The sequence below is a fragment of the Trichechus manatus genome, unplaced genomic scaffold, assembly GCF_000243295.1.
Source record: "Trichechus manatus latirostris isolate Lorelei unplaced genomic scaffold, TriManLat1.0 scaffold00038, whole genome shotgun sequence".
NCBI lineage: Eukaryota > Metazoa > Chordata > Mammalia > Sirenia > Trichechidae > Trichechus > Trichechus manatus.
The window spans coordinates 10974254-10995043 of NW_004443974.1; the positions used below are offsets into that span (position 1 = coordinate 10974254).

Genomic DNA, 20790 nt, shown 5'->3' on the forward strand with positions numbered 1-20790 from the left:
CAGATGTTTGCAGCTGGTTTGAGTTGGATTCCCATCAACAGGCCCCTTTTTGTCTCAAAATAAAAAACAGCTACGCCCGGAATGATAAGGACGCGGCAGGCACGTGGGGGAGATGTCAGCGAGTCGGACAGGAAGGCCAGGCAGCTCCCTCTGCCTGCTCCATACCCCATCAGCTCCTCCAAGTGACAGGTAGACTCTGGCAGCAGCAGCTGGGCCCCCAAGAGCATCCAAGGTCCTGTCCCCCACTCCTGTGAACTCCAACTCATCCTTCAGTAATCATCATAGACATCACAATCACACGAGGAATAATAGCATTAGCCCCCATCACTGCACACTTACCATCTTCAGGGCCCTGTCCTAAGTGCTCTACAACCGTCCCCTCATGGGAGCCTTGCCACCAGCCTAGATGGAGATGTGGTGCAGAGTGGTTAATACATTGTTGTGCTTACCTGTAAGGTGGGAATTGTGATCCCATTTTCAGATGGGAAAACAGGTTCAAAGACTGGAGGTGGCTTACCCAAGGTCAGGCAGCTGGGCTTCAAATGCATTCCTTCTCCCTCCAGAATCAAGTTCTTAACAGTGTATCATGTCACCTCCTCCATGTCCCCCACTCTTCTTCAGCTTGACCATCACAGCTCTCTGTGCCTCCCAGCTTGCTGAGTGTACCCCATTGAAGCACACATACTGCTGTGGGAGCTCCCGTGGGGCAAAATTTGATCTCTCTCCCAGCATTTGTACGAGGCTTGGCTTAGAGTCCACCTCCATAGATTTTGCTGAGTGAATGCAAGAGGGTGTAGCCAGTGGGGACAGAGGGGCTGTAGTTCCAGGGACCAAGTCTTGTGGTCCCCATGGAGGGAGGAGGGTGTTTCCAGCAGTGGTTGCTCTGGGGGCTGTGGGGTACACAGTCTCAGGGCTGTGGGGCTTGGGCCTGGAGAGGTCCTAAAGGAAATCAGGCCCAGAATCTGCCTGGTCCCCAATGTGACACTGGATGAGGGTCTGACAGATGCCCATAACTACTGTCCCAGTTATCCAGTGCTGCCACAACAGAAATACCACAAGTGGATGGCTTTAACAAAGAGAAATTAATTTCTTCACTGTAAAGTAGGCTAAAAGTACAAATTCAGGGCATCAGCTCCAGGGGAAGGCTTTCTCTCTCTGGCGGCCTTCTAGTCAATGCTCCCCCGGACTAGGAGCTTCTCCGCACACTCTGCTCCTGGCACTGCTTTCTTGGTGGTATGAGGTCCCCCAATTCTCTGCTTGCTTCCCTTTTATCTCTTGTAAGGTAAAAGGTGGCACAGGCCACACCCTAGGGAAACTCCCTTTACATTGGATCAGGGATGTGACCTGGGTAAGGGTGGTGTTAGAATCCCACCCTAATCCTCTTTATCATAAAATTACAGTCACAAAATGGAGGCCAACCACACAATTCTGGGAATCATGGCCCAGCCAAATTGATACACACATTTTTTGGGGCACATAATTCAAACCATGACACCTACCAAGGGATATACAGACAGACAGGAAGAGTACAGACCCAAGGATCTGATCAGGGGACTTCAGACTGAAATCTGAGGTGAGAAAATTCTACAGCCTGCATGGAGGGGGGGGGGCACAGTGAGGTTTAGACTGGGGAGAGAGAGGGAACACACACCTGTAGAGGTCACTACTGTGCCAGGCACTGGGTTGGGCTTCTCATATGGGTTAAAACTCACTGGATTCTCCATCACCTGGTGAGGGAGGGATTAACAGCCCCATTTTACAGAAGAGGAATTTGGGGTTCCAAGAAAGGATACGACTTCAAAGCCACACAGCTGTTGCTGGAGGTGTGGAAAGCCACACACCTGAGGGCGGAGGCCTGATGAAGGGCCCTCAGGTGAGCAGAAGGAAGAGACACAAGGACAGCAGATTCAATTGACCCACCTCCTGTCAGGTGTCCAGGCCTGGCCCAATCAGCTATGGTCAGGGGCAAATCATTAAGGACAAACATGCCCCCCCATGCCTTCCCCATGTACTTGGGATGAGGGTACAGTTAGTGGGGTTGCTGCAGGACTCCCAGCCTAACAGGAGGCATGCATGGAACTTCGTTGTTAAAAGTTAGGAAACTGGATTCTGAGTTGGGTAGTTACAAAGGGGTAGGGTGAGGACGAGTTCACGTATCTTGTTACCTGGTGGCATTCTTGGACCCTCAGAAGTGGAGTATCCAACATTCTCTTATCCTACCTGGTTGCCCTTCTCACTTCTCACAAGGTTGTTCATTCATTCAACGAACACTAACTATCTACTCAATGCCAGAGCCCAGGGTGGGGGGTGGGATTAGATACAGCTCCTGATTCCTAGCTCTGGGGGGACATAAAACACACAAACAGCTGGAGAGTGGCTGGGTCTGTAGGCATCAGGAAAGGCTTCACAGAGGTGACACTTAAATTGGGTCTTGAAGGATAAAGAGGAGTTCAACCAGAAGCAAAGGAAAGGGGAAGAGCAGATAGGTCTTGGAGGCAGATGGAATTTTAAGCGCTAAGGAGGCAGGAAGGGACTTGCTGTTTTAAGGGAGCAATGGGAAGCCGCGGTAGCTGGAACAGAGGGTTTGAGGCCAGGTGTGGCAGGAGTGAGTGGGGCCTTGAGTGCCATGATTAGGTCTTTGGACATTAGTCTGAAGTTGTTGGGCACTCTTGGACATTTTGAAGTGAAGGGGGCATGTGATCTGATTTGCACTGGTGAGGAAGCAAGACAAGACTTTGGGTGTTTCCACCCCTAAGGAGGAAAACACCTGTTTCCTTATGAAATGGGAGGTGACACAGTCCACTGAACAGGAATGCAGTGGTTACAGAGCTGGAGGAGGGTGGCAAAGGCCGGGAATCACTGCTGAGGTGGTGAGGGAGGTGCTGACTAGGGTTATCTTTAGGGCTGGGGGACACCCACTGAGAGTAGAGGGTACAAACATGGGGTGTGAGTTGTTTTAAGAACCCACGAGAGGCTTCATAAACTGTAAAGTGCTGTGGCAGGGTGTGAGAATGGTAGTACAGTGACGAGGAGGCGGGGGAGCTTCCACTTAGTGAGAGCGGTGAATGGGTGCTGGAAGTCTTGGAAAGATGATGACAGTTCTCATGGCCCCCATTTATTGAGCCCTATAAGGCTGGCCCTGTAAGGTTGCCTCTATCATTCTCTCTACTGGGCAGATAGGGAAACTGAGGCTCATAAAGGAGAAGGAACTTCTGCAAGTTCCCAGTACTAGGGACTCATTAGGATTCCAAGACTGGTGCATGCTGTATGGACCCCAATATCTGGGGATGAAGACCCATGCAGAGAGGCTGGAGTGCCCCGGGGACATTAGGAAGCCAAATTTATTGAAGTTCGAAGTCAAAGAATCAGCTGGACTGCATTTGTCTCTGCAGTTGTTAATGGTGTAAGAGAAACGAATTAATCAGATTTGTAATTCATGTTCAAATGCTCTAGAAAAATTGGTTTTCAGAGTTTTGTTTATTAGCTTTATGAGTTTAATAAATTGAGCATTAAACATATAAACCAATAAAAACTCAGAGTGAGATGGAGATGTGTTCTCACAGCCTGGGACTCTTCAAGAAAGGGATATCCCTAAAAATGGAATGTTTCACTGTGTAACCACAGATGATCCTACTAGGAAAAAGAAAAAATGATGCGTGTGGGGGTGGTTACTGGCGGAGGAGGTGTTCATTTTGGTTTTTAAAACACATATATGCACTCAACTCTACCTACTGGGGGCCAGACTCATGCTAAGCAATAAAGACTTGGGGTGAATGGGATCCCTGCCTCAGGAGGTTCACAGTCTTGAGAGCAGACAGATGGGTATGGTACCCAGAACGCCACAGGGCACGGGTAATTGATGTGCTAAGAAACAGTTGGATGCACAGAACAGGAGAGAGAGAGAGTACAGTGTTGATGTGCTGTGGAGACTTGGAGGAGTAACCTGCGCCCTGCACCCTGGTGTCCTGATCTGGAAAATGGGAACAGAAATACCATCTTCCTTTTAGGGTTCTTGCAGACTTCATGAGCTGATGCAGGTAGATAATAAGCATTATTAAACCCAAATCAAACCCGTTGCTGACAAGCAGATTCCAACTCATGGTGACACTATAGGACAGAGTAGAACTGCCCCATAGGATTTCCAAGGAGCGCCAGGTGGATTGGAACTGTCAACCTTTTGGTTATCAGCCGAGCTTTTAACCACTGCACCACTAGGGCTCCAAGCATTATTAGCACTCAATAAATGTTAATAAGAGAGGCAGACAGACAGACAATGAGGCAGGCCAGGAGTGCTCTGTCCAGCTTAGGCCAACAGAGGCCCAAACCACCGCTGGAAGGGTTGATCCAGAACCCATAGTGGTGGTGAGAGGGAGGGATGGTCAGGACCTGTAAGCCCGGCGTCAGAGAGGCTGTTCCAGGAACACGAAGACCCCAGCAAGGGTGTCAACAGAAGCTTTCTGGACATGCATGGGACCAAAAAAAAGGGGCAGAGGAAAGGCAGACAGCAGCTAGTGCCAAGCACCTTCTACATGCTAGGCGTAGTGCCAAGGGCTGTACATGTATTTGACCCTCCAATGACCCATAGGTTCGTATAACCATTCCCATTTTACAGATAAAGAATGTGAGGCCCAGAAAAAGGTTAAATGTCTTGCCCAAGGTCACATAGCAAGAAAGTTATAGAAACAGGATAGAACCCCAGGCTGCCCACTCCAGGGCGCTCTCCTTTCTCACAACCCCAAACTCTGCCCCACTCCCAGGAGGCACTGTCTCCCCGAGGCAGGTGGGCAGGACTCCCACTAGACCAGGTTTTGGGTAGGGACTGATTTGCCCTTCCATACAAGCCAAACCGGACTGGGTGAGTTCAGTATTCGGTCTACAAACATTTATTGTGCACTTTAATGTGTGCAGGGCCCTGTGCTCAGCTCTGTAGATACAGAGGAGGTGGCCATGGCAGAAAGGGAGAAGGGGAAGGCAGACCTGGAAATACATAAAGTGGAGTCCTTATGTAAGTGCTATAATGGAGAAGGGGGCACAAAGACAAGGAACTCAGAGAGGGAGGCATCTATCTCAGACTGGAGAGGGGGCTTCCTGGAGGAAGTGATGCCCAAGCTAAATCCTTAAAAAATTAGCAGGGTTTGCCAGGCAAAGGTTGGGAGTGGGGGAAAATGGTGTTCTAGGCTGTAGGGGCAGTATAAGCAAAGGTGTGGCAGTTTACATGGACAACGGTGGTGGGGAGGTCATGTAGATTGCCCATAAACCCGTGTGCCTGTGACATGAGGAAACTGTTCCCTGGATTTGGAACATGCAGATTAGGGGAAGGGGGGAGGGGGGAGAATGGTACTTGAGAGGGCAGAGTAGATAGAGGGGAAGCCACAGGCTACTCCTGGGCTGGCTGCCCTGAGGCCTGCCTGAGATGAGGTGCAACAGGGATAGAGCTTCGGCACCCCCACCTGCCCTGACTCCCAGGGCCTGCCCTGTCCTGGCTTCCCACCCAAGTGTGGGAAGCAGAAACACCCATCTTGGATCCCCAGCACAATTCTGAGGAATGGGAACTATTATCCCCATCTTACAGATGAGGACACTGAGACTAAGACTGGCCCAAGGTCACAGAGCTGGTCAGTGTCCAAGTCAGAACTGAAATCAGGACCTGGGCTCCAAACTCAGCGCCCTCTCCTCTCTTGTCAGGGCCTTTCCCACCGGGCAAGGGAGGCAGAAGGCTCAGAGCCTTCCAGCTTGAGCGATTCTGCATCTCCGGTCAGGATTTGCAGCTTCCGTGCAGTTTTCATGGGGGAGAGGGCTGCCCCTAGCCTCATATAGCCTGCCACAGTCCAGAACACGCCCTCTGTGCCAGCCACTTTACACCCAACTGCTCATTGCATTTTCACATTGCAAAGCAGGCAATGTTGTTGAGCCCATTATACAGATAAGTAAGCTGATGCTCCGAGAGAAGAAATTATCTGCCCCGTCACCAGCCAGCAAGTGCTGGAACCAGGCATTGAACTCCAAGCCACGTTACCTCCTGTGGCTTGACCTTCTCAGTGGGTGGTTCCCGGGAGGTTGGGAGGAATTGGGGGAGGGGATGAGAGCTCGCAGAGAGGAGGGAACCCTGGCGGTTGGTGCCCCCTAACTCCTCCCACCTCCACAGTTAGCAGCTCTCAACCCAGCATGGTAGACAAAGACAGCCCTGTAATTGGGAGCGAGTATTTCATGGCGTCCCCCCCCCCGATGTTTTATTGGGTGGAGAGATGCTTGGAGACCAAACGGATGGCACATTCCGTTTATAAAGTGCACGCGGTTTGTTTTATTTCCCGAGTTTTTGCAATCTAGATAACAGATGATGCCCCGAGTGGCTGGCGCTGCCTCGGTAATGGTGGCACGGAGCCTTTGGAGAAGTATTAATAATAGATTGTGTTGATGAGTTTGGAGAAAGTAGCAATCGAACCCCTGCTGCCAAGGCATTAGCGCGGCTGTTACCGTTCGGAGTGCAGCCCGCACAGTAGCGTCGCCTGCAAATGCGGGTCACCTGCCCTGCCACCCCCCTCCCCCAGCCTGAGAAGGCTTCCTCACTGGGTGTGATGACACTGGCCCTGGGACCCAGGCCCCTCCATGCTGGCACAGAGATGCAGCCAGTCCCTATCCACTCACAAGCTACAGAGGCTGCAGACTCAGTGGCGCCCCTAGGTCGGGAGGTAGAGGGTGTGGAGGGGACAGAGGGGCAGTGGGGTGGGGGGGATAGGGCAGGAGCGTCCTCCATGTCAGAGAGCAGGTTCTGCACACCTGGGCTCCTTCCCCAGCTCAATTCCTTAGGGCCTGAGAACTACAATGGGCCTCCGCTGCCATGGACAGTTGGGCAGGTTGTACTCTGCACAAGGGTGCCGAGCCAAAGGGCTACATAGGACTGAAATGCAGCCCACATTCCGCTCATGGAGTTGTGCACTTTGGTGCAGGACAGCAATGTCCTGAGGAAGGGTGCCTTTTCTAGTTCTCACAAAGGTGCAGTGTGGCCTAACAGGTCTTGCCTGCCTGGGACACGGAGGCCTGGCCTGGGCTTGGCTGTGCCCAGGCTACCCCAGCCTTCACTTACCTGTTTAGTGAACACTCATTGAGGCCTCCTTGAGGACTAGGTAGAGCCTTAAGGTCCCACCTTAAGGAACCCCAGTGGAGCTGGGGCTGACAGGGACACCTATTGCCACTCCAATGAGATACTTACTCACTGAGTTACATGCTCAGTATCACTGAATCCTGACAACAGCCCTTTGAGGGAGGTCCTGTTGACATCCCTACTTTACAGCAGAGGGAACTGAGGCTAGAAGGGAGCATAGAGGAGGTGCCTCCCCCAGACTGGGGCATCAGAGAAGGCTTCTCAGAGGAGGTGGCATTGGATTTGCGCCTTGCAGGATGAGTAGGAGCCTGCCGGGTAGAACAGAGGTGGGTGCCAGGGGTCACTGAGGTTGCTCCCCAAGCTGAGTGCTCTTGTCCATGCCAGGGTGGCAGACAGAGCTCAGATTGGCCCTGTCCACTGTGCCCCACCAGCTCGCTGTAGGCGGCACTGATGGCAGCCCGGGGAAGGGAGGCAGGCTGAGTGCCTCGCATTTATGACTGTGTCTGTTCCAGAACCGATTAGTAGAGAATTGCAGCTGTAATCTGTGCCCATGATGGTGGGCCATAAAGAGGGATGGGATGTGCGCAGCACTCCCAAGGTGGCGCCCGCAGACGTGGCCCAGGGATGTGGGGAATGAAAAATGGTTTTAATTCCCTCCCAGCAGCAATAATTTGATTCTTCATAAATTTTTCCATCAAAGTGTTGTTGAGGCTGAGTTCCCACAGAGCAGGGCACATGATGAGGGTGGAGGGGCTGGGAGGAGTGGTCAGCAGGCCCGGGCAGAGAAGGGGCCCCACTGCCCAGACCTGCCTGCCCACGCTGGCCAGAGGCACGTGCAGACCCCGCCCAGCTTTGTCTCGGAGATGGAACCACTATGTCATGGAGGAACCAGATCAGATCCAGGCTCTGGAGTTGGCTCATCATTTACTACTCATGTGACCCTGAGCAAGCGACTCTGCCTCTTGGTGCCTCAGTTTCCTCATCTCTAAAATGGGGTTAATAACCATTCCTGTCTCATAGGGCTGTTGCAAAGATTACATTAGTTTCTGCACATAAAATGCTGAGAATAGTGGCTGGCATGTGGTAGTACATGCTCAGTAAATATCTGTTGGCAGATATGCCCACGCTGAAACAGAGTAAGTAGGCATTAGCCAAGTCAAGGAGCAGAGAAAGGACATGTTGGAAGGCCAGCATGATGTTGCTTTGGAGAAAATGAAGGCTGTTCCATGGGGCCACTGCCTGGGGGAGCAGAGGATTATAAGAGAAGGGCATTGAGTACCAGGCTCAGGAGCTTAGATGTTCTCCTAAGGGTACTAGGGAACCATGGAAGAATTTAGAGCAAGGAAACAGCATGATCAGATGCGTGTTTTAGAAAGATTCCTCTGCCTTCTGTGTGGAGGTGGGTTGGAGGGGGCAAGACTAGGGGCCAGGAGCTCAGGAAGGAGACTGGGGCAGCGGCTTAGGGAGGACAGGAGGAGCCCAGACTAGTTGGTGGGTTGGACAGGACTGGGAATTGCTTGGATGTGGGGGTGAGGAAGTAGGAGGAACACAGAGGAGGCTGAGCAGGTCCGAGAGTGGGGGTGGATAGGACCTGTGGGCTGCCTGTCCTTCCCCTCAGGGCAGAGGTCGGCCTGGCCCTCTGGAAAGGTTGAGGCTGACCCTGCACACTGCCCTCTAGTGGCCACTGTGTCTAAATGGGAAGGGGCCTGAGATGCAGCACCCCGGAATGGTCTGGGGACTTTCAGCAGGAGGAGTAGGGCTGCAGGGCCCTCCTATTCTCTGTCTCTGTCTCCAGGAAGGGCCTCTCTTACCTGTGCCTGAGGGTCAAGGTGGCGGGAGGAAAAGGCCCTTAATGGGCAGTGGCCTCTGAGAGGGAGCCCTGAGCCCAGCCCAACACACCCGTTCTGTGTGTCCACAGGCTCTTCGCGGCCAAGTGCAGCGGCTGCATGGAGAAGATTGCACCCACTGAGTTCGTGATGCGGGCGCTGGAATGTGTGTACCACCTGGGCTGCTTCTGCTGCTGCGTGTGTGAGCGGCAGCTACGCAAGGGTGACGAGTTCGTGCTCAAGGAGGGCCAGCTACTGTGCAAAGGCGACTACGAGAAGGAGAAGGACCTGCTCAGCTCCGTGAGCCCTGACGAGTCTGACTCCGGTGAGCCCTGGTCTGGAGCTTGGGGCAGGCAGCGGAGAGGAGGGCCTGGCAGGGTGCTGCAGAGGGGTGTCCCAGCCAGAGCAGGCCTACTCCTGACCCTGGGACTTGAGCTAGACACAGATGCATGCCCCACATACGTGCATGTGTTCACTAAGGTGTTCACATACACACGTGCACCCATGCAGGTGCATGTGGACACTAGTGGGCACACACCCACAAATACACAAAATGCACCTATGGATATTACCACCTGGGGCACACGTACCTGTGCACCTATACATACACATGACCATAAATACACACACACATAAAATGTACATTTGGATACCCATACCCAGGAATAGATATACATGTGCACGCATATGTGTGTAGACCTGTGCTCATATACCTAAGCACACAAAAGCCTGCACCCAGGTATGCACACTCATGTGTACACACACCCAGACATGCATATATGTACACATACAAACCAACACACATGTGCACACAGATGCTCTATGTACCTATATATGTGGCTGCACACACACACACACACACAATGCGGGGCAGCGGGAGGCACAGCAGGGGGTGGGCTGGGGAGGCTCTGCCATCCATCTGAGGCTGGCATCTCTGAGACCCAGCACTCTGGGCACAGAAGTGGTAGTGTGTGCATGGTAGGGTAGGCGTGTCTCTGGGTGAGTGCATGTGTATCTGCTTCGGAGTGCACGTGTGTGCCTGCTCAGATGTGTGCATGCTGGTGTGTCCCTGCTTGTGAGCATGGGCCTGTGTGCATATGTGTGCATATGTGAATACATCTGTGAATACATCCGTGAGCCTGGGCCTTTGTGGGCACACATGCCAGTCTGCAGGTGTGTGTGCCTGTGGGTGAGTATGCATGTCTGCGTGTGCACACTTTGGTCAGGAATACGCTGAGAGTACGTCTGCTGTGTGCGTCTTTGCCTGTCAGTTTTTAGTCCCCGGAAGCTTGAGGGAAGGAGGCTCCTTGGGTTCTCTGCTCAGGGCCCTCGTGCCTGGCTGGCACTGGGCTAGTGCAGTGGGAACGGGTTTTCTCTAAGGCTGGTATCCTAGGCTGGGGTCTCCAGGGTGCTAGAGGGCAGCAGGACAAGATGGCTCAGGGTAAGCCTAGGGTTGGAATAAGGCTCCAGATGCCAGCATCTTTCTTCAGCGGATCTGTTGGCAGGATGAGGCCAGCAGACTGGCCAACATGTGTGAGCGCCGGCATACCTGGCACGCTTCCATATGTATCCACACACAGCAGCATGGGCACAACCATGAGTGTGCATCTGGGTCTATGTGCAGGTGTCTGTACCTGCCCTTCACGGGGCCTGTATTTCTGTTCTGAATGTGTGTGCAGCAACTGCCATGTCTGCGTGCATGTGTCTGTGCCTGTGGTTATCCATGGCACACAGTGGTGGCCTGCTCAGGAATAGACAGATGGACAGGGAGCTCACTATAGTGACAGAGTCCTTCCTCAGGTTGAGCCACTGGCTGCCTCCTGTGACTTTAGGACCCTAAGTCACCCTAAAGGGCCTGGCAAACAGGAGCATCTTCTCTCCATGCTCTTGGCTCAAGTATGTTCCAGTGTGCCTGCATGTGTGGTCAGCAGAGCAGGCCTGGGGGCCTTGGGCCAGGGTAAGGAAGTGAGGGCTGTATGTTGGGGAAAGGGTCACACACGCAAGGCAGGGGAGAGCAGATGAGGGACCAGATGAGGCAGGGCCTGTGGGCCAGGGGAAAGAGGCAGACTTTATCCTAAGGGTACTGGGGAGCCATGGCAGGTGTCAGCAGGAGGTGATGGGATCCCATCAGGCAGCAATTGCTTGAGGGTAGAAGGCTGGGACCCGGGACCGCCTTTTGGCCCTGCCCTGACAGGCCAGGTTGTATCCCCCACAGTGAAGAGCGAGGACGAGGATGGAGACATGAAGCCGGCCAAGGGGCAGGGCAGCCAGAGCAAGGGCAGCGGGGACGACGGGAAGGACCCTCGGAGGCCCAAACGGCCCCGGACCATTCTTACCACGCAGCAGCGAAGAGCGTTCAAGGCCTCCTTTGAGGTCTCCTCCAAGCCCTGCAGGAAGGTGAGGGGTGGCTGGGATGGAGTGGGTCCGGGGTTGCCCGGGTCGCCCCTTCTGCTCTTGCAGGGGGCAGAGACATCCCTCCACCTCCCCATCCACCCCATAGTTCCCCCCCCCCACAACTTCTCAGCTGCTTCCCCTGCTGGGCCTGACCAGTCTCTCTCTCTCGGGCCAGGTCCGAGAGACGCTGGCGGCAGAGACGGGCCTCAGTGTGCGTGTGGTCCAGGTCTGGTTTCAGAACCAAAGAGCAAAGGTGAGAGGCTGCCTCCTGCCCCACCCCCACTGGCTCTGGGCAGGGGTGGGAGTAGAGGGGGACAGGGCAACAGACAAGGGGGGCAGATGTGGGTGGGACAAGGAATGTCTCGGGGTCAGGGAGGCAAGGACTGGCATAACTGTGCTCCCTCCGCAGATGAAGAAGTTGGCACGGAGGCACCAGCAGCAACAGGAGCAGCAGAACTCCCAGCGGCTGGGCCAAGGTGAGCCGGGGGCTGGGGACAAAGGTGCCCTGGGCTCAGAGTCTCTGGTACAGTATTTCCAAGAAACCTTCAACCAGGGATGTTCGGAGCCCGGGGAACTTCTGCCTTGGAACCAACTAAGATCAATAAAGGAGGGAAGTGGTGGGGACCACAGGGAGAACAGATGGCTGGGTGGGCGGCCTGGAAGGGTGGCAGAATTTCTTCAATCAAAACAGCAACTGTTTACATGCTTAGCATTCAACACACTCCATCTCAGTTAATTCTCATAAATCCCTGCAAGGAAGGATATTGCCATAGCCCATTTCACAGATGACGGAACTGAGTCTCAGTGAGATTAAGGGACTTGTCCGGGATCACTCAGCTAGTAAGGGGGCAAAGTCAGGCCTCAACCCCAAGTGTGGGGCTCTAAAGCCTGCGCTTTTCACACGATACTAGCTTGCTGCTCACAGTCAAATTCAGTGGAAGTCTGCAACAGAAATCTCCAAGTTTTTCAGGGTGTTGGGAGTCCTGAGCTCCTGCTGGGTAGTGAGGGGCCAGTTTAAGGGGAAGGGGCCAGGGCCCCCGATACTGGGCTTTGCCAAAATGCTGTTACCACATCAGAATCTGGGCCAGGGCTGGTCTCCCGGGCCCCATGGGGGCATGGAGTCAAGGGGCTCCGGCCACCCTCGTGAGAGCCCCAAGGCCTTGAAGGAAGGGGTGCAGGGAGCTCCCCGGGACGGCCGAAGTGAGGTGGGGGCCCCAAAGCTGCCTGCTCCCAGGTGAGATGGGGGCCCTGGGCAGAGGTCAGGGGTACTGGTGGGCAGGCCATTGTACTCAGGACTATGGGGCCAGGCCAGGGCCCAGGCTGGCCTTAGGGCTTCTGAGTGCACAGCCTGAGAGCCCAGTTCTCCCTCCCTTCCTCTGTACTCTCTCCTGGGACAGTCCAGCCTCCTCTGTGTCTCACCGTCTTGTGTTCTCAGCTGCCTCCTAGACACTGCCTCCCCAAGAATGTTCCACAGTCCCCTCAAACGCATCGCGGCCCACACTGTACTACACACTCTGCTCACGCTGCCACATGTGCACAACACCCCCTGCCCCCCCATCTCAGTACATGGAGCCACCGTCCACCCAGTTGCCCAAGACAGGAACCCAGGGGGCCCCTCTGACCCTTCCTGCCCTGCACTTACCCCACCTGCTCCATTCATTGCCAAGTTGGAACAATTGTTTTCTTGTCCAGTGTCCCTCAGGCCCTCCTCCTCTGTCTTCCCCTACAACTTCCTAGATGTAGACCCCAGCCCCTCTCCCATAGCCTCCTCCCCACTGGTTGCTGACCTCAGCTCTCCTCTCTCTCAGGCTTTCTCCATGGTCTCCCCTGCCGAGACCCTCCCCTGGCTGCTGACAATCTCAAGGGGAAACCCCTACTCAGCCAGGCCACTTGGGACCGCATACGTGAGGGGCGTCTATCTCCAATGTGGACCTTCTCTGTCCCTTACACCCAAGACTCCCTGACCCTATGGGGCTCTCTCATGTCTTTGTTCCCACTGTCCCTCAGCACAAATGCTGCCCCCTGCTAGCAGCCTGTTGAACACCTGCTGGTTCTTTAAGTCACATGGGAGCTGGGGGCCCCTTCCTCTAGGAGGCCTTTCAGGACCCTGTTGTCCCAGCTTAGGGCCCTGCTTGGTGGGCCCAGATTCGGAGAGCTGATCACCGCACCCACTCGTGGAATCATTATTACCTGCTTAGCGGTCTGTCTCCCCCTTGGGCCGTGAGCTCCTTGAGGATAGGGCCATTGGAGAAAGGAAGGAGGGGAGAGGGTGGGACTGTTTGGCCTTTGATGAACTGATTCTGGAAGACAAGCTGAAGTGTGTGCCTGGGGGAAGGGACTGGAGAGTCAGATGTCTGGGCTTAGTAGACCTGTGGGCCCCATAAGGCTGGAGGCAACCTCAGCCAGGGTGGGGTCCCTGGAGGAGTCGGAGGAGGTCCAAGGGACTGCAGCAGGCACCCTGGACTGTGGGGTCAGTGTGGGGTTGATAGGGAGGTTGGGGCACTCCTGCAGTGATCAGGGGTCTCTGGGGTGCATCTGTGGAGGCTCCACAGAGGGCTGCCAGGATGGGGCAGGCCGGGCTGGTCAGTGAAAGTGCGCTCTGTCCCCAGAGGTCCTGTCCAGCCGCATGGAGGGCATGATGGCCTCCTACACGCCGCTGGCCCCGCCACAGCAGCAAATTGTGGCCATGGAGCAGAGCCCCTACGGCAGCAGTGACCCCTTCCAGCAGGGCCTCACGCCGCCCCAAATGCCAGGTGACCACATGAACCCCTATGGTAAGCCGCCCTGCCCCCCGCCATCCCCAGTACTGCCCCGTCCCCCTACCTTGCCCAGGAGGGCAGGGCAGGCCTGGAGCCATGCTAGCCACCTCCCGCCTCAGGGCCCAGGCAGGCCCGGCCAACACAGCACCCCCACGTCCTTCTGACAGGAGGGGGCGCCCTTGAGGGCCCCACACCACGGCTCCCAGCCTCTCTAGTCAGACGCTGGTGAACAGGTCATTCTTTCCCTCCCTGGCCTCTGGCCACACAGCCTGCAGGACAGACAGGGCCCCCAGGAACCGCAGCAGGCACCCTGGTCCTGACGCCCCATCTTCCCCCCCCACAGGGAACGACTCCATCTTCCACGACATCGACAGTGATACCTCCTTAACCAGCCTCAGCGACTGCTTCCTCGGCTCCTCAGACGTGGGCTCCCTGCAGGCCCGCGTGGGGAACCCCATCGACCGCCTCTACTCCATGCAGAGTTCCTACTTTGCTTCCTGAGGGCCAGCCAGGCCGCACGGACGCTTGGGCCAGGGCCAGAGGGACAGCAGGCCCCAGTAGCCAGCCTTGCGCTCCTGGCCCACCACCCGCAGAGACTCTACAGACAGCCATACGGTGCCCTCCCCTTGGCCAGCCGGGCCTGGCTGAAGTGCCATTGGGCACAGCCGGACAGAAAGAGGGGCACAGCCTGGGCAGGGGATGTGTCCTGCCCACAGAGACCTTGTCACCCCCAGGGACCCAGAGCTCTCAGACAGCCACTCACCTCCCAACCCCACTTGGCCTTCATCGTCTCCTCCTCCCTCCCCGTCTCTCTTTTGGGAAGCTTAAATTCTCTCTATTTTTTTAAACATCCTCTCTGTGTCCGGCCAGCTGCATGGTCAGGCCTAGGCTGAGGCAGTGCCCTCAGTGCATGCCCAGGGCGATGCTGTGTGGCGCGGTGCCTATACCTGTGAGAAGCGAATGTGCCTGTGTATCCTGGGCTAGCGCCCCATCTTGACTGCCCACCTCCTTCACCAGCGAAGGCAGGGACAGCCTCTGCGGGCAGGCCCACTAGCCTGGGTGTACCCCTCCCAGTCTAGAACTGGAGAGAAGTGGGGAACCTGGGCCTGGTATACCTGCCAGGCGCACCACGGCTCTGCCCTCAAGGGGGAGTCCCCAGGGGACCCTGGAGGGGGGTTAGACTGAGCCTAGGTGGACACCAAGGGACAGAGACACACGTGCCAACACACGTGCACATAAAGGCACACCCGCGAACACATAAACAGATACAGAGAAATGCCGTGTGGGTCTGCCCCATCCATGTCTGACGAGGCCAGGGTCAGAGAGAGGAGGTCAGATAGGGGCAGGGACCGCCTTATAGCAACTGGAGTGGAAGGAAGGAAGGATGGGAGGAAGGGGTGAGGATAGAGTGTGGTCAAAACACCCCAGTGGACCCAGAGGTGTCCCAGATTCAGCCCCGATAGGGGCTTCCTGGGTAGGCAGGGCAGCCCCAGACCCAGACAACTGCAGGGCAGAGACTGAGCCCCTGTAGCCAGGTAGAATCAGGCCAAATAACAGAAACTCCAGGTGGAGGGAACCTAAAAATTACCTGCTTGGCACGCCATCTGATGTTTGGCTCCTGCCCAAGCTACCTCTGCCTCTGCTTGCATACCTCCAATGATGAGGAGCTCACTACTTTAGCAGGCCCCAAGTCTGCTACCCTTTTTCCTGGTTGCACCTCTGCCTTTTTCAGCCCCGAGTCCTCACTTCTCTAAGCCAGGCTTTTCCAGCTCCTTCAGCTCTTCTTAAAACCGTACCCCCACATGTGCTCCAGTGTTCCCTCTAAAGTGTGGAATAGCTAAACCCAATCTTCCCACTGACATCAGCCAGCCAAAAGTGGTGGCCCATCACCTCTTCTGCTTTCGGTGCTCTGCCTCTGTTAATGTGACCCATGATCCAGTGTTTGGGCCACATGACCTTGGAAACTCACCCGCCTTCCTGTAACTGAATCCCCCCGGCCCTCACACACATGACAGCTAAGCCACATCTTTCTTCTGTGTGTCCAAAAAACCAAACCCAAACCGGCTGCCATTGAGTCGATGCCGACTCATAGTGACCCTATAGGACAGAGTAGAACTGCCCCATAGGATTTCCAAGGAGCAGCTGGTAGATTCGAACTGCCAACCATTTGGTTAGCAGCCAAGTTCTTAGGGGACATTTATTGTTTAGACCCAAGTGCAGGAGCTTGACTTTTTTTTTCTTGTTACATTTCATCTTATTTGACTCAGTCCAGCCTGTGGAGTCTCCCTGCATTCCGCCTCTGTGACTACTGGTTTGCTCTCCCTCCTAAGGACATCTGCCAATGTGAGGAGTCAGCCCCATGTGTGTCACCAAGGCCTGGGTGGGCAAGGTGTGGAGCAGGACTGGACTGTGGGGCCTCTTGCTATTTGGCATTGGCCCATTCACCAGTCCTCTTGTGGTGGTGCGTCCCAACTACATTTCCAGCCTGCTTTCCCTCAAAGAGATTGTGCAGGACCTTGCCAAATGCCCGGCTGGAAACCAGACAGGCTACAGCAACACCAGCCCCTAATCTACTCAAAAGAGGAGGTGAGGTCAGGCTGATGGGCCCTGTTCTCAGTGACCCCACGCTGGCCCCTGGTGATCACCGTGTCCTCTTCCAGGTGCTTACAATCCTGCCTTTAATTCTAGCGTCCAGCCCTAGGCCACCACCCTGAGGTGGCCCAGTCCAACCTTTGAGCAAATATCGACAGTGGGTGTCTCTCCACCTTTGGGCCCCTCTGCCCGGCCCGCTCTAGGATCCTCAAATTTCACCAGACTGCTAATGGTTTTGCTCCTCTGTCCACTGGGGAGAATCTGTTCCTCTACAGCATCCTGCCACCCTTACAGTATCCTCCCCCATCCCAGGCTTCTGCGCTCACCCTCATCAAGCTCTTCAACAGGCAGGGTTGGCAGAAGGGAAGCTGTGGGCAACATCACCCCTCAGGCCTGAGCAGCCAGCCTGGCCCTTCTCTGCTCTTCCGGTTCCAAACAGAGCATCAAAAAGTTCTTAGACCTTGGTCCTTCTGCAGCCTTGCCCACCTGGGGCCTGTGCCATCTCTTGGTCCTGTGCCACTACTGGTCCCGTAGGCAGCCACACTGGGTTGAGAGATGCTTCTCTTTCTCCTTTTGCACATGCACAGTGACTCATGCACACAGCATATCCGGGGGAGACACCCCAGCACCCAGGAGGACTGGCCCTTCTCTCCCAGACTCTGTACGTTGGAAGAAACCTCAGGAAAGAGTCACCTAGTCCAACCTCCTTGTTTTACAGCTGGACAACCTGACCAGGAGAGAAGAAGGGACCTGCCCAATCTCACAGCAAGTTAGTGACCGAGCTGGGCTGAGAACAGGAACACTAGGCCTGCCTCGTCATCCTCCTTGTCTTCAGGATGACCTCCAGCTCAGGGAGCATGACTTGTTCTTAGTAAACTCTTGCCAGCTCCTGGGGTCACCACTTCCTGCTCTGTGGCATCACAAAGTCTAGCCCTCCTGAGTCTACCCCAGGCTCTGCCCCCTCCATATGCTGACCCATGCTGGGAGCTGGTACAGCGACACTCATGTTCATTACCCTCAGATTGTCAAAGCCAGAAGGAGCTGAGAAGCCCCATCAGCAGCAGTTAGGCAACTCCCTTACAGTATGATGTGCTTGTTACCACAGGCTTCCTCATCCACTGATGCCCAGCCCTGGACTGGGTGCGGGGACACAGGTGGACAAGATGCAGAGCTTGCTCTTGAGGAGCTCTGTGCTTAGAAGGAGAAGCAAGCACACTGCACTGCAGCCCTGTTCAGTCGTTGTTAGAGACCCATTTCTCAGATGCAGAACTCGAGGCTCAGAGAAGGGAACTGATGTGCTCAGGGTCACCCAGCAGAAGCAGGGGAGCCTAAAAGGCTCACTGGGGCTTGGGGTGAGCTGAGGTGAGCAGGCTTTTCCCAATGCATGGGAGGAAGCAGAGCCAGGACCATCACCCAAACCCCTGCCATGGTATGGGACCATCAGCACTATGTTACCTGTGGTGGGAAGCCCAAAGGAAGAGACCATGTAACCATCTGTTCTCCAGAGGAAGAGGCAGAAAGTGAGAGGTAGGCAGGGAAAGTCTTGGAGAAAAGCCAAGCTCCACTTCCCCACTGGGGAAACCGAGGCTCAGAGAGAGGAAGGCATCTGCCCCAGGTCACACAGAGAGTCAGGGCAGAGGAGGGACCAGAAGCCGAGGCTCCTGCCCCAGCCAGAGCCTTGCCTGCTGCTCCGTGAAGCTTCCCAAGTGCTCTGCTATCCTGGAAGACTCACAGGGAGGCCACACAGACAGAGGGACACTGTGGTTGCAAGGGTCAGACCAAGGGAGCCAGCATGGCCCATAAGAGAAGGCTCCCTAGAGGGGATGGGAGTGGGGAGTGTGCTGCATCCTGCCAGGCTCCAGCCCCCAGCACATGGTTGGGGGCTTTGCAGGCAAGCTGCCTCCCCACCCATCTGGTGCCAGTGCCCCTTTCGCTTCACACACAGGAAGCCTCAGGGGAAGGAGAACTGGCCGTTATCTGCCTGGCCGCAGCCCTGGGCTCTGGGCACTCCCCGCGGTGAAGAGCCTGTCTGCCACCCGGGAGCACCTGCAGCTCTGTGGCTCATTCAGCCCTGTTGGAAGGGGGCCCACGCTCACACGCACACACACTCACACCCGGCTGCACATGGAGGCTCACAGACCTGCGCTCACACAGGCATGTGCTTCCTGGGAGCCTGGGGGAGCAGGACGGACCCACCAACTTTGGGCCCTCGGAAGGTCCCATTGACAATAAGCCTCTTTGTTGGTCCCTTGGGCCTCCACCCCCCACTGGGAGGTCCCTCGGGAGCCTAGCCAGCCGGGTGTAGGGTCCAGGCCACCAGCCGTTCCTCTGTTTTCCTTGTACAGACTCACTGCCCACCCGCCATCCCCAGACACATTTTATTTAATGACTTGTCATTGTTAAATTATTTATTAGCGTTTGCCATGTCACCACTCCCACCTTGCCCTCTCACTCACACCTTCCACCTCTTACTACAAAAGCCGAAAATGGAAACAACAACAAAAAGACGAACCATCAGTTAATTTGTAAATAAACCAACCTGTACACGCCTGTAGTGCCTCTTCTTGGAGCTGGGGTTGGGGCCTTGGGAGGAGGGGCACTGCTGGGCCTAAGCCAGTCCTGCATGAGCCATTAGCAGCTCTCTCAATGGCGGCCAGGGACAGCAGGTTAAGAAGGGCTTGGGGTCCCTGGTCTTGCCCCATTCCCTTGTCCCGTCCCAGCCCATAATCCTCATCACCTCCCAACCCTATCCTATCCCAATCCTGAGCAATCTCCCTCTTTAAAGCAAACTCATCCCATGCCATCTCTGTTCCCTTCCCCAATACTCATTTATTCATTCAGTTAATATTCATGAAGGGCCCCTTACGAGCCAGCCACTGGAATGAGTGATCCCTGCCTCAAGGAGGCCCTACTCTAGTGTGGGGGACAGTGTAATATGAGCTCAGTTGAGGTGCAATGAGGCCATGTTACAGGGGGTACCTGACTACGTCTAGAGGGGCAGAGCATCACAGAAAGCTTCCGGAAAGAAGCTACATGGGAAGCTGAGACCTGGGTGAACAGGCGTTATCTGGCATTGCAGGGACCAGGATTATGGGAGTGCCCCAGGCTTGTGCAAATCTTGTTACTCCCCTAAACTGCACAAGAATTGCTAAGTTGGGAGTGGGGGAGAAGCAATGAGACGGAGGCAGGGCCAGCCTACCCAGGGCCTTACTGCTGAGTGGAGAATAAATTTGATTACATCAGGTGAATTGGATGGAGGCAAGGAGGTCAGCTGTATAACTTAGGAGAGAGGTGACAATGGCCTTGACTAGGGTGGTGAGAAAGAAGGGGACCCCAGAGATACTAGTGAGAAAGGGGAGCCAAAGCAACATCAAGGGTCCTGGATCACTGAGATGGGGCACAGGAGAGGAGGTGGTTTAGGGATGGGAATAAAGAAATCGGTTTTGCACACGTTGAGCTGAGGGTCTCTAGGGCATCGAGGTGGAGATGTCCTGTATAATACCCGGCAGGGATGGGGCTCTGAGGGACCAGAAGCTGAGCTCTGGAGTCTTTAGAAACCAGGTGGACAGTCACTGAGGCACAGGATGGGTAAGCCACCCAGAGAAACGGGGAAATGGGATGTGGGAGAATGAAGAAGTCGAGGCCCAAACCCTGAGTAATCTTGAGGACATGGGACTGGACATGGCCGTGGGATCCAGGGGATGTGGTGGCTGGGGTGGGGCATGAGGTAGGGATGGCAGAGACTCAAGGGACAGTTGAGATTTCAGAGCAGTGGTTCTCAAAGTGCGTTGCTTGAAATCTTAAGGTTCCTCAGAGTACCTTGAGGAATATCAGTGTGTGTGTGTGTGTGTGTGTGTGTGTGTGTGTGTGTGTACATGTGTATCTGTGTTTATAGAGATAGCTCTGTGTGTCTATTTGCCTGAGTATGTTGTGCATGAAGTTGGGTGTCTGCAGGTGTCTATGTATTGTATGTAGCTGTGTGATCACTGGCAAGGCAGTTTATGCCTGTAATGAAGTTGGGTGTCTACCATGTGCATCTGTGTGTTGGTGAAGATGTTTGTATATCCGTATGTGGGGGCCTCTGGGCCTCATGTCCACAGACCTAATGTTTTAATGC

At 55.0% G+C, this 20790-nt stretch overlaps 1 protein-coding gene across 3 annotated transcripts in view; it reads left to right on the plus strand.

Moving 5' to 3' along the window:
- LMX1B (LIM homeobox transcription factor 1 beta) overlaps positions 1-14678 on the plus strand; it is an 85190-nt gene extending 70512 nt beyond the window's left edge. The window contains exons 3-9 of one of the 3 annotated variants that reach the window (XM_004375675.1): positions 9021-9253; positions 11144-11325; positions 11498-11575; positions 11732-11822; positions 13748-13756; positions 13932-14075; positions 14425-14582. In XM_004375675.1, coding sequence (XP_004375732.1) covers positions 9021-9253; positions 11144-11325; positions 11498-11575; positions 11732-11822; positions 13748-13756; positions 13932-14075; positions 14425-14582 — 895 coding nt within the window. Of the gene's footprint in view, positions 1-9020; positions 9254-11143; positions 11326-11497; positions 11576-11731; positions 11823-13747; positions 13757-13931; positions 14097-14424 lie in introns of all 3 variants that reach the window. The other 2 variants (XM_004375677.1, XM_004375676.1) reach the window with 2 other exon arrangements.
- Positions 14679-20790: the final 6112 nt, after the last annotated feature.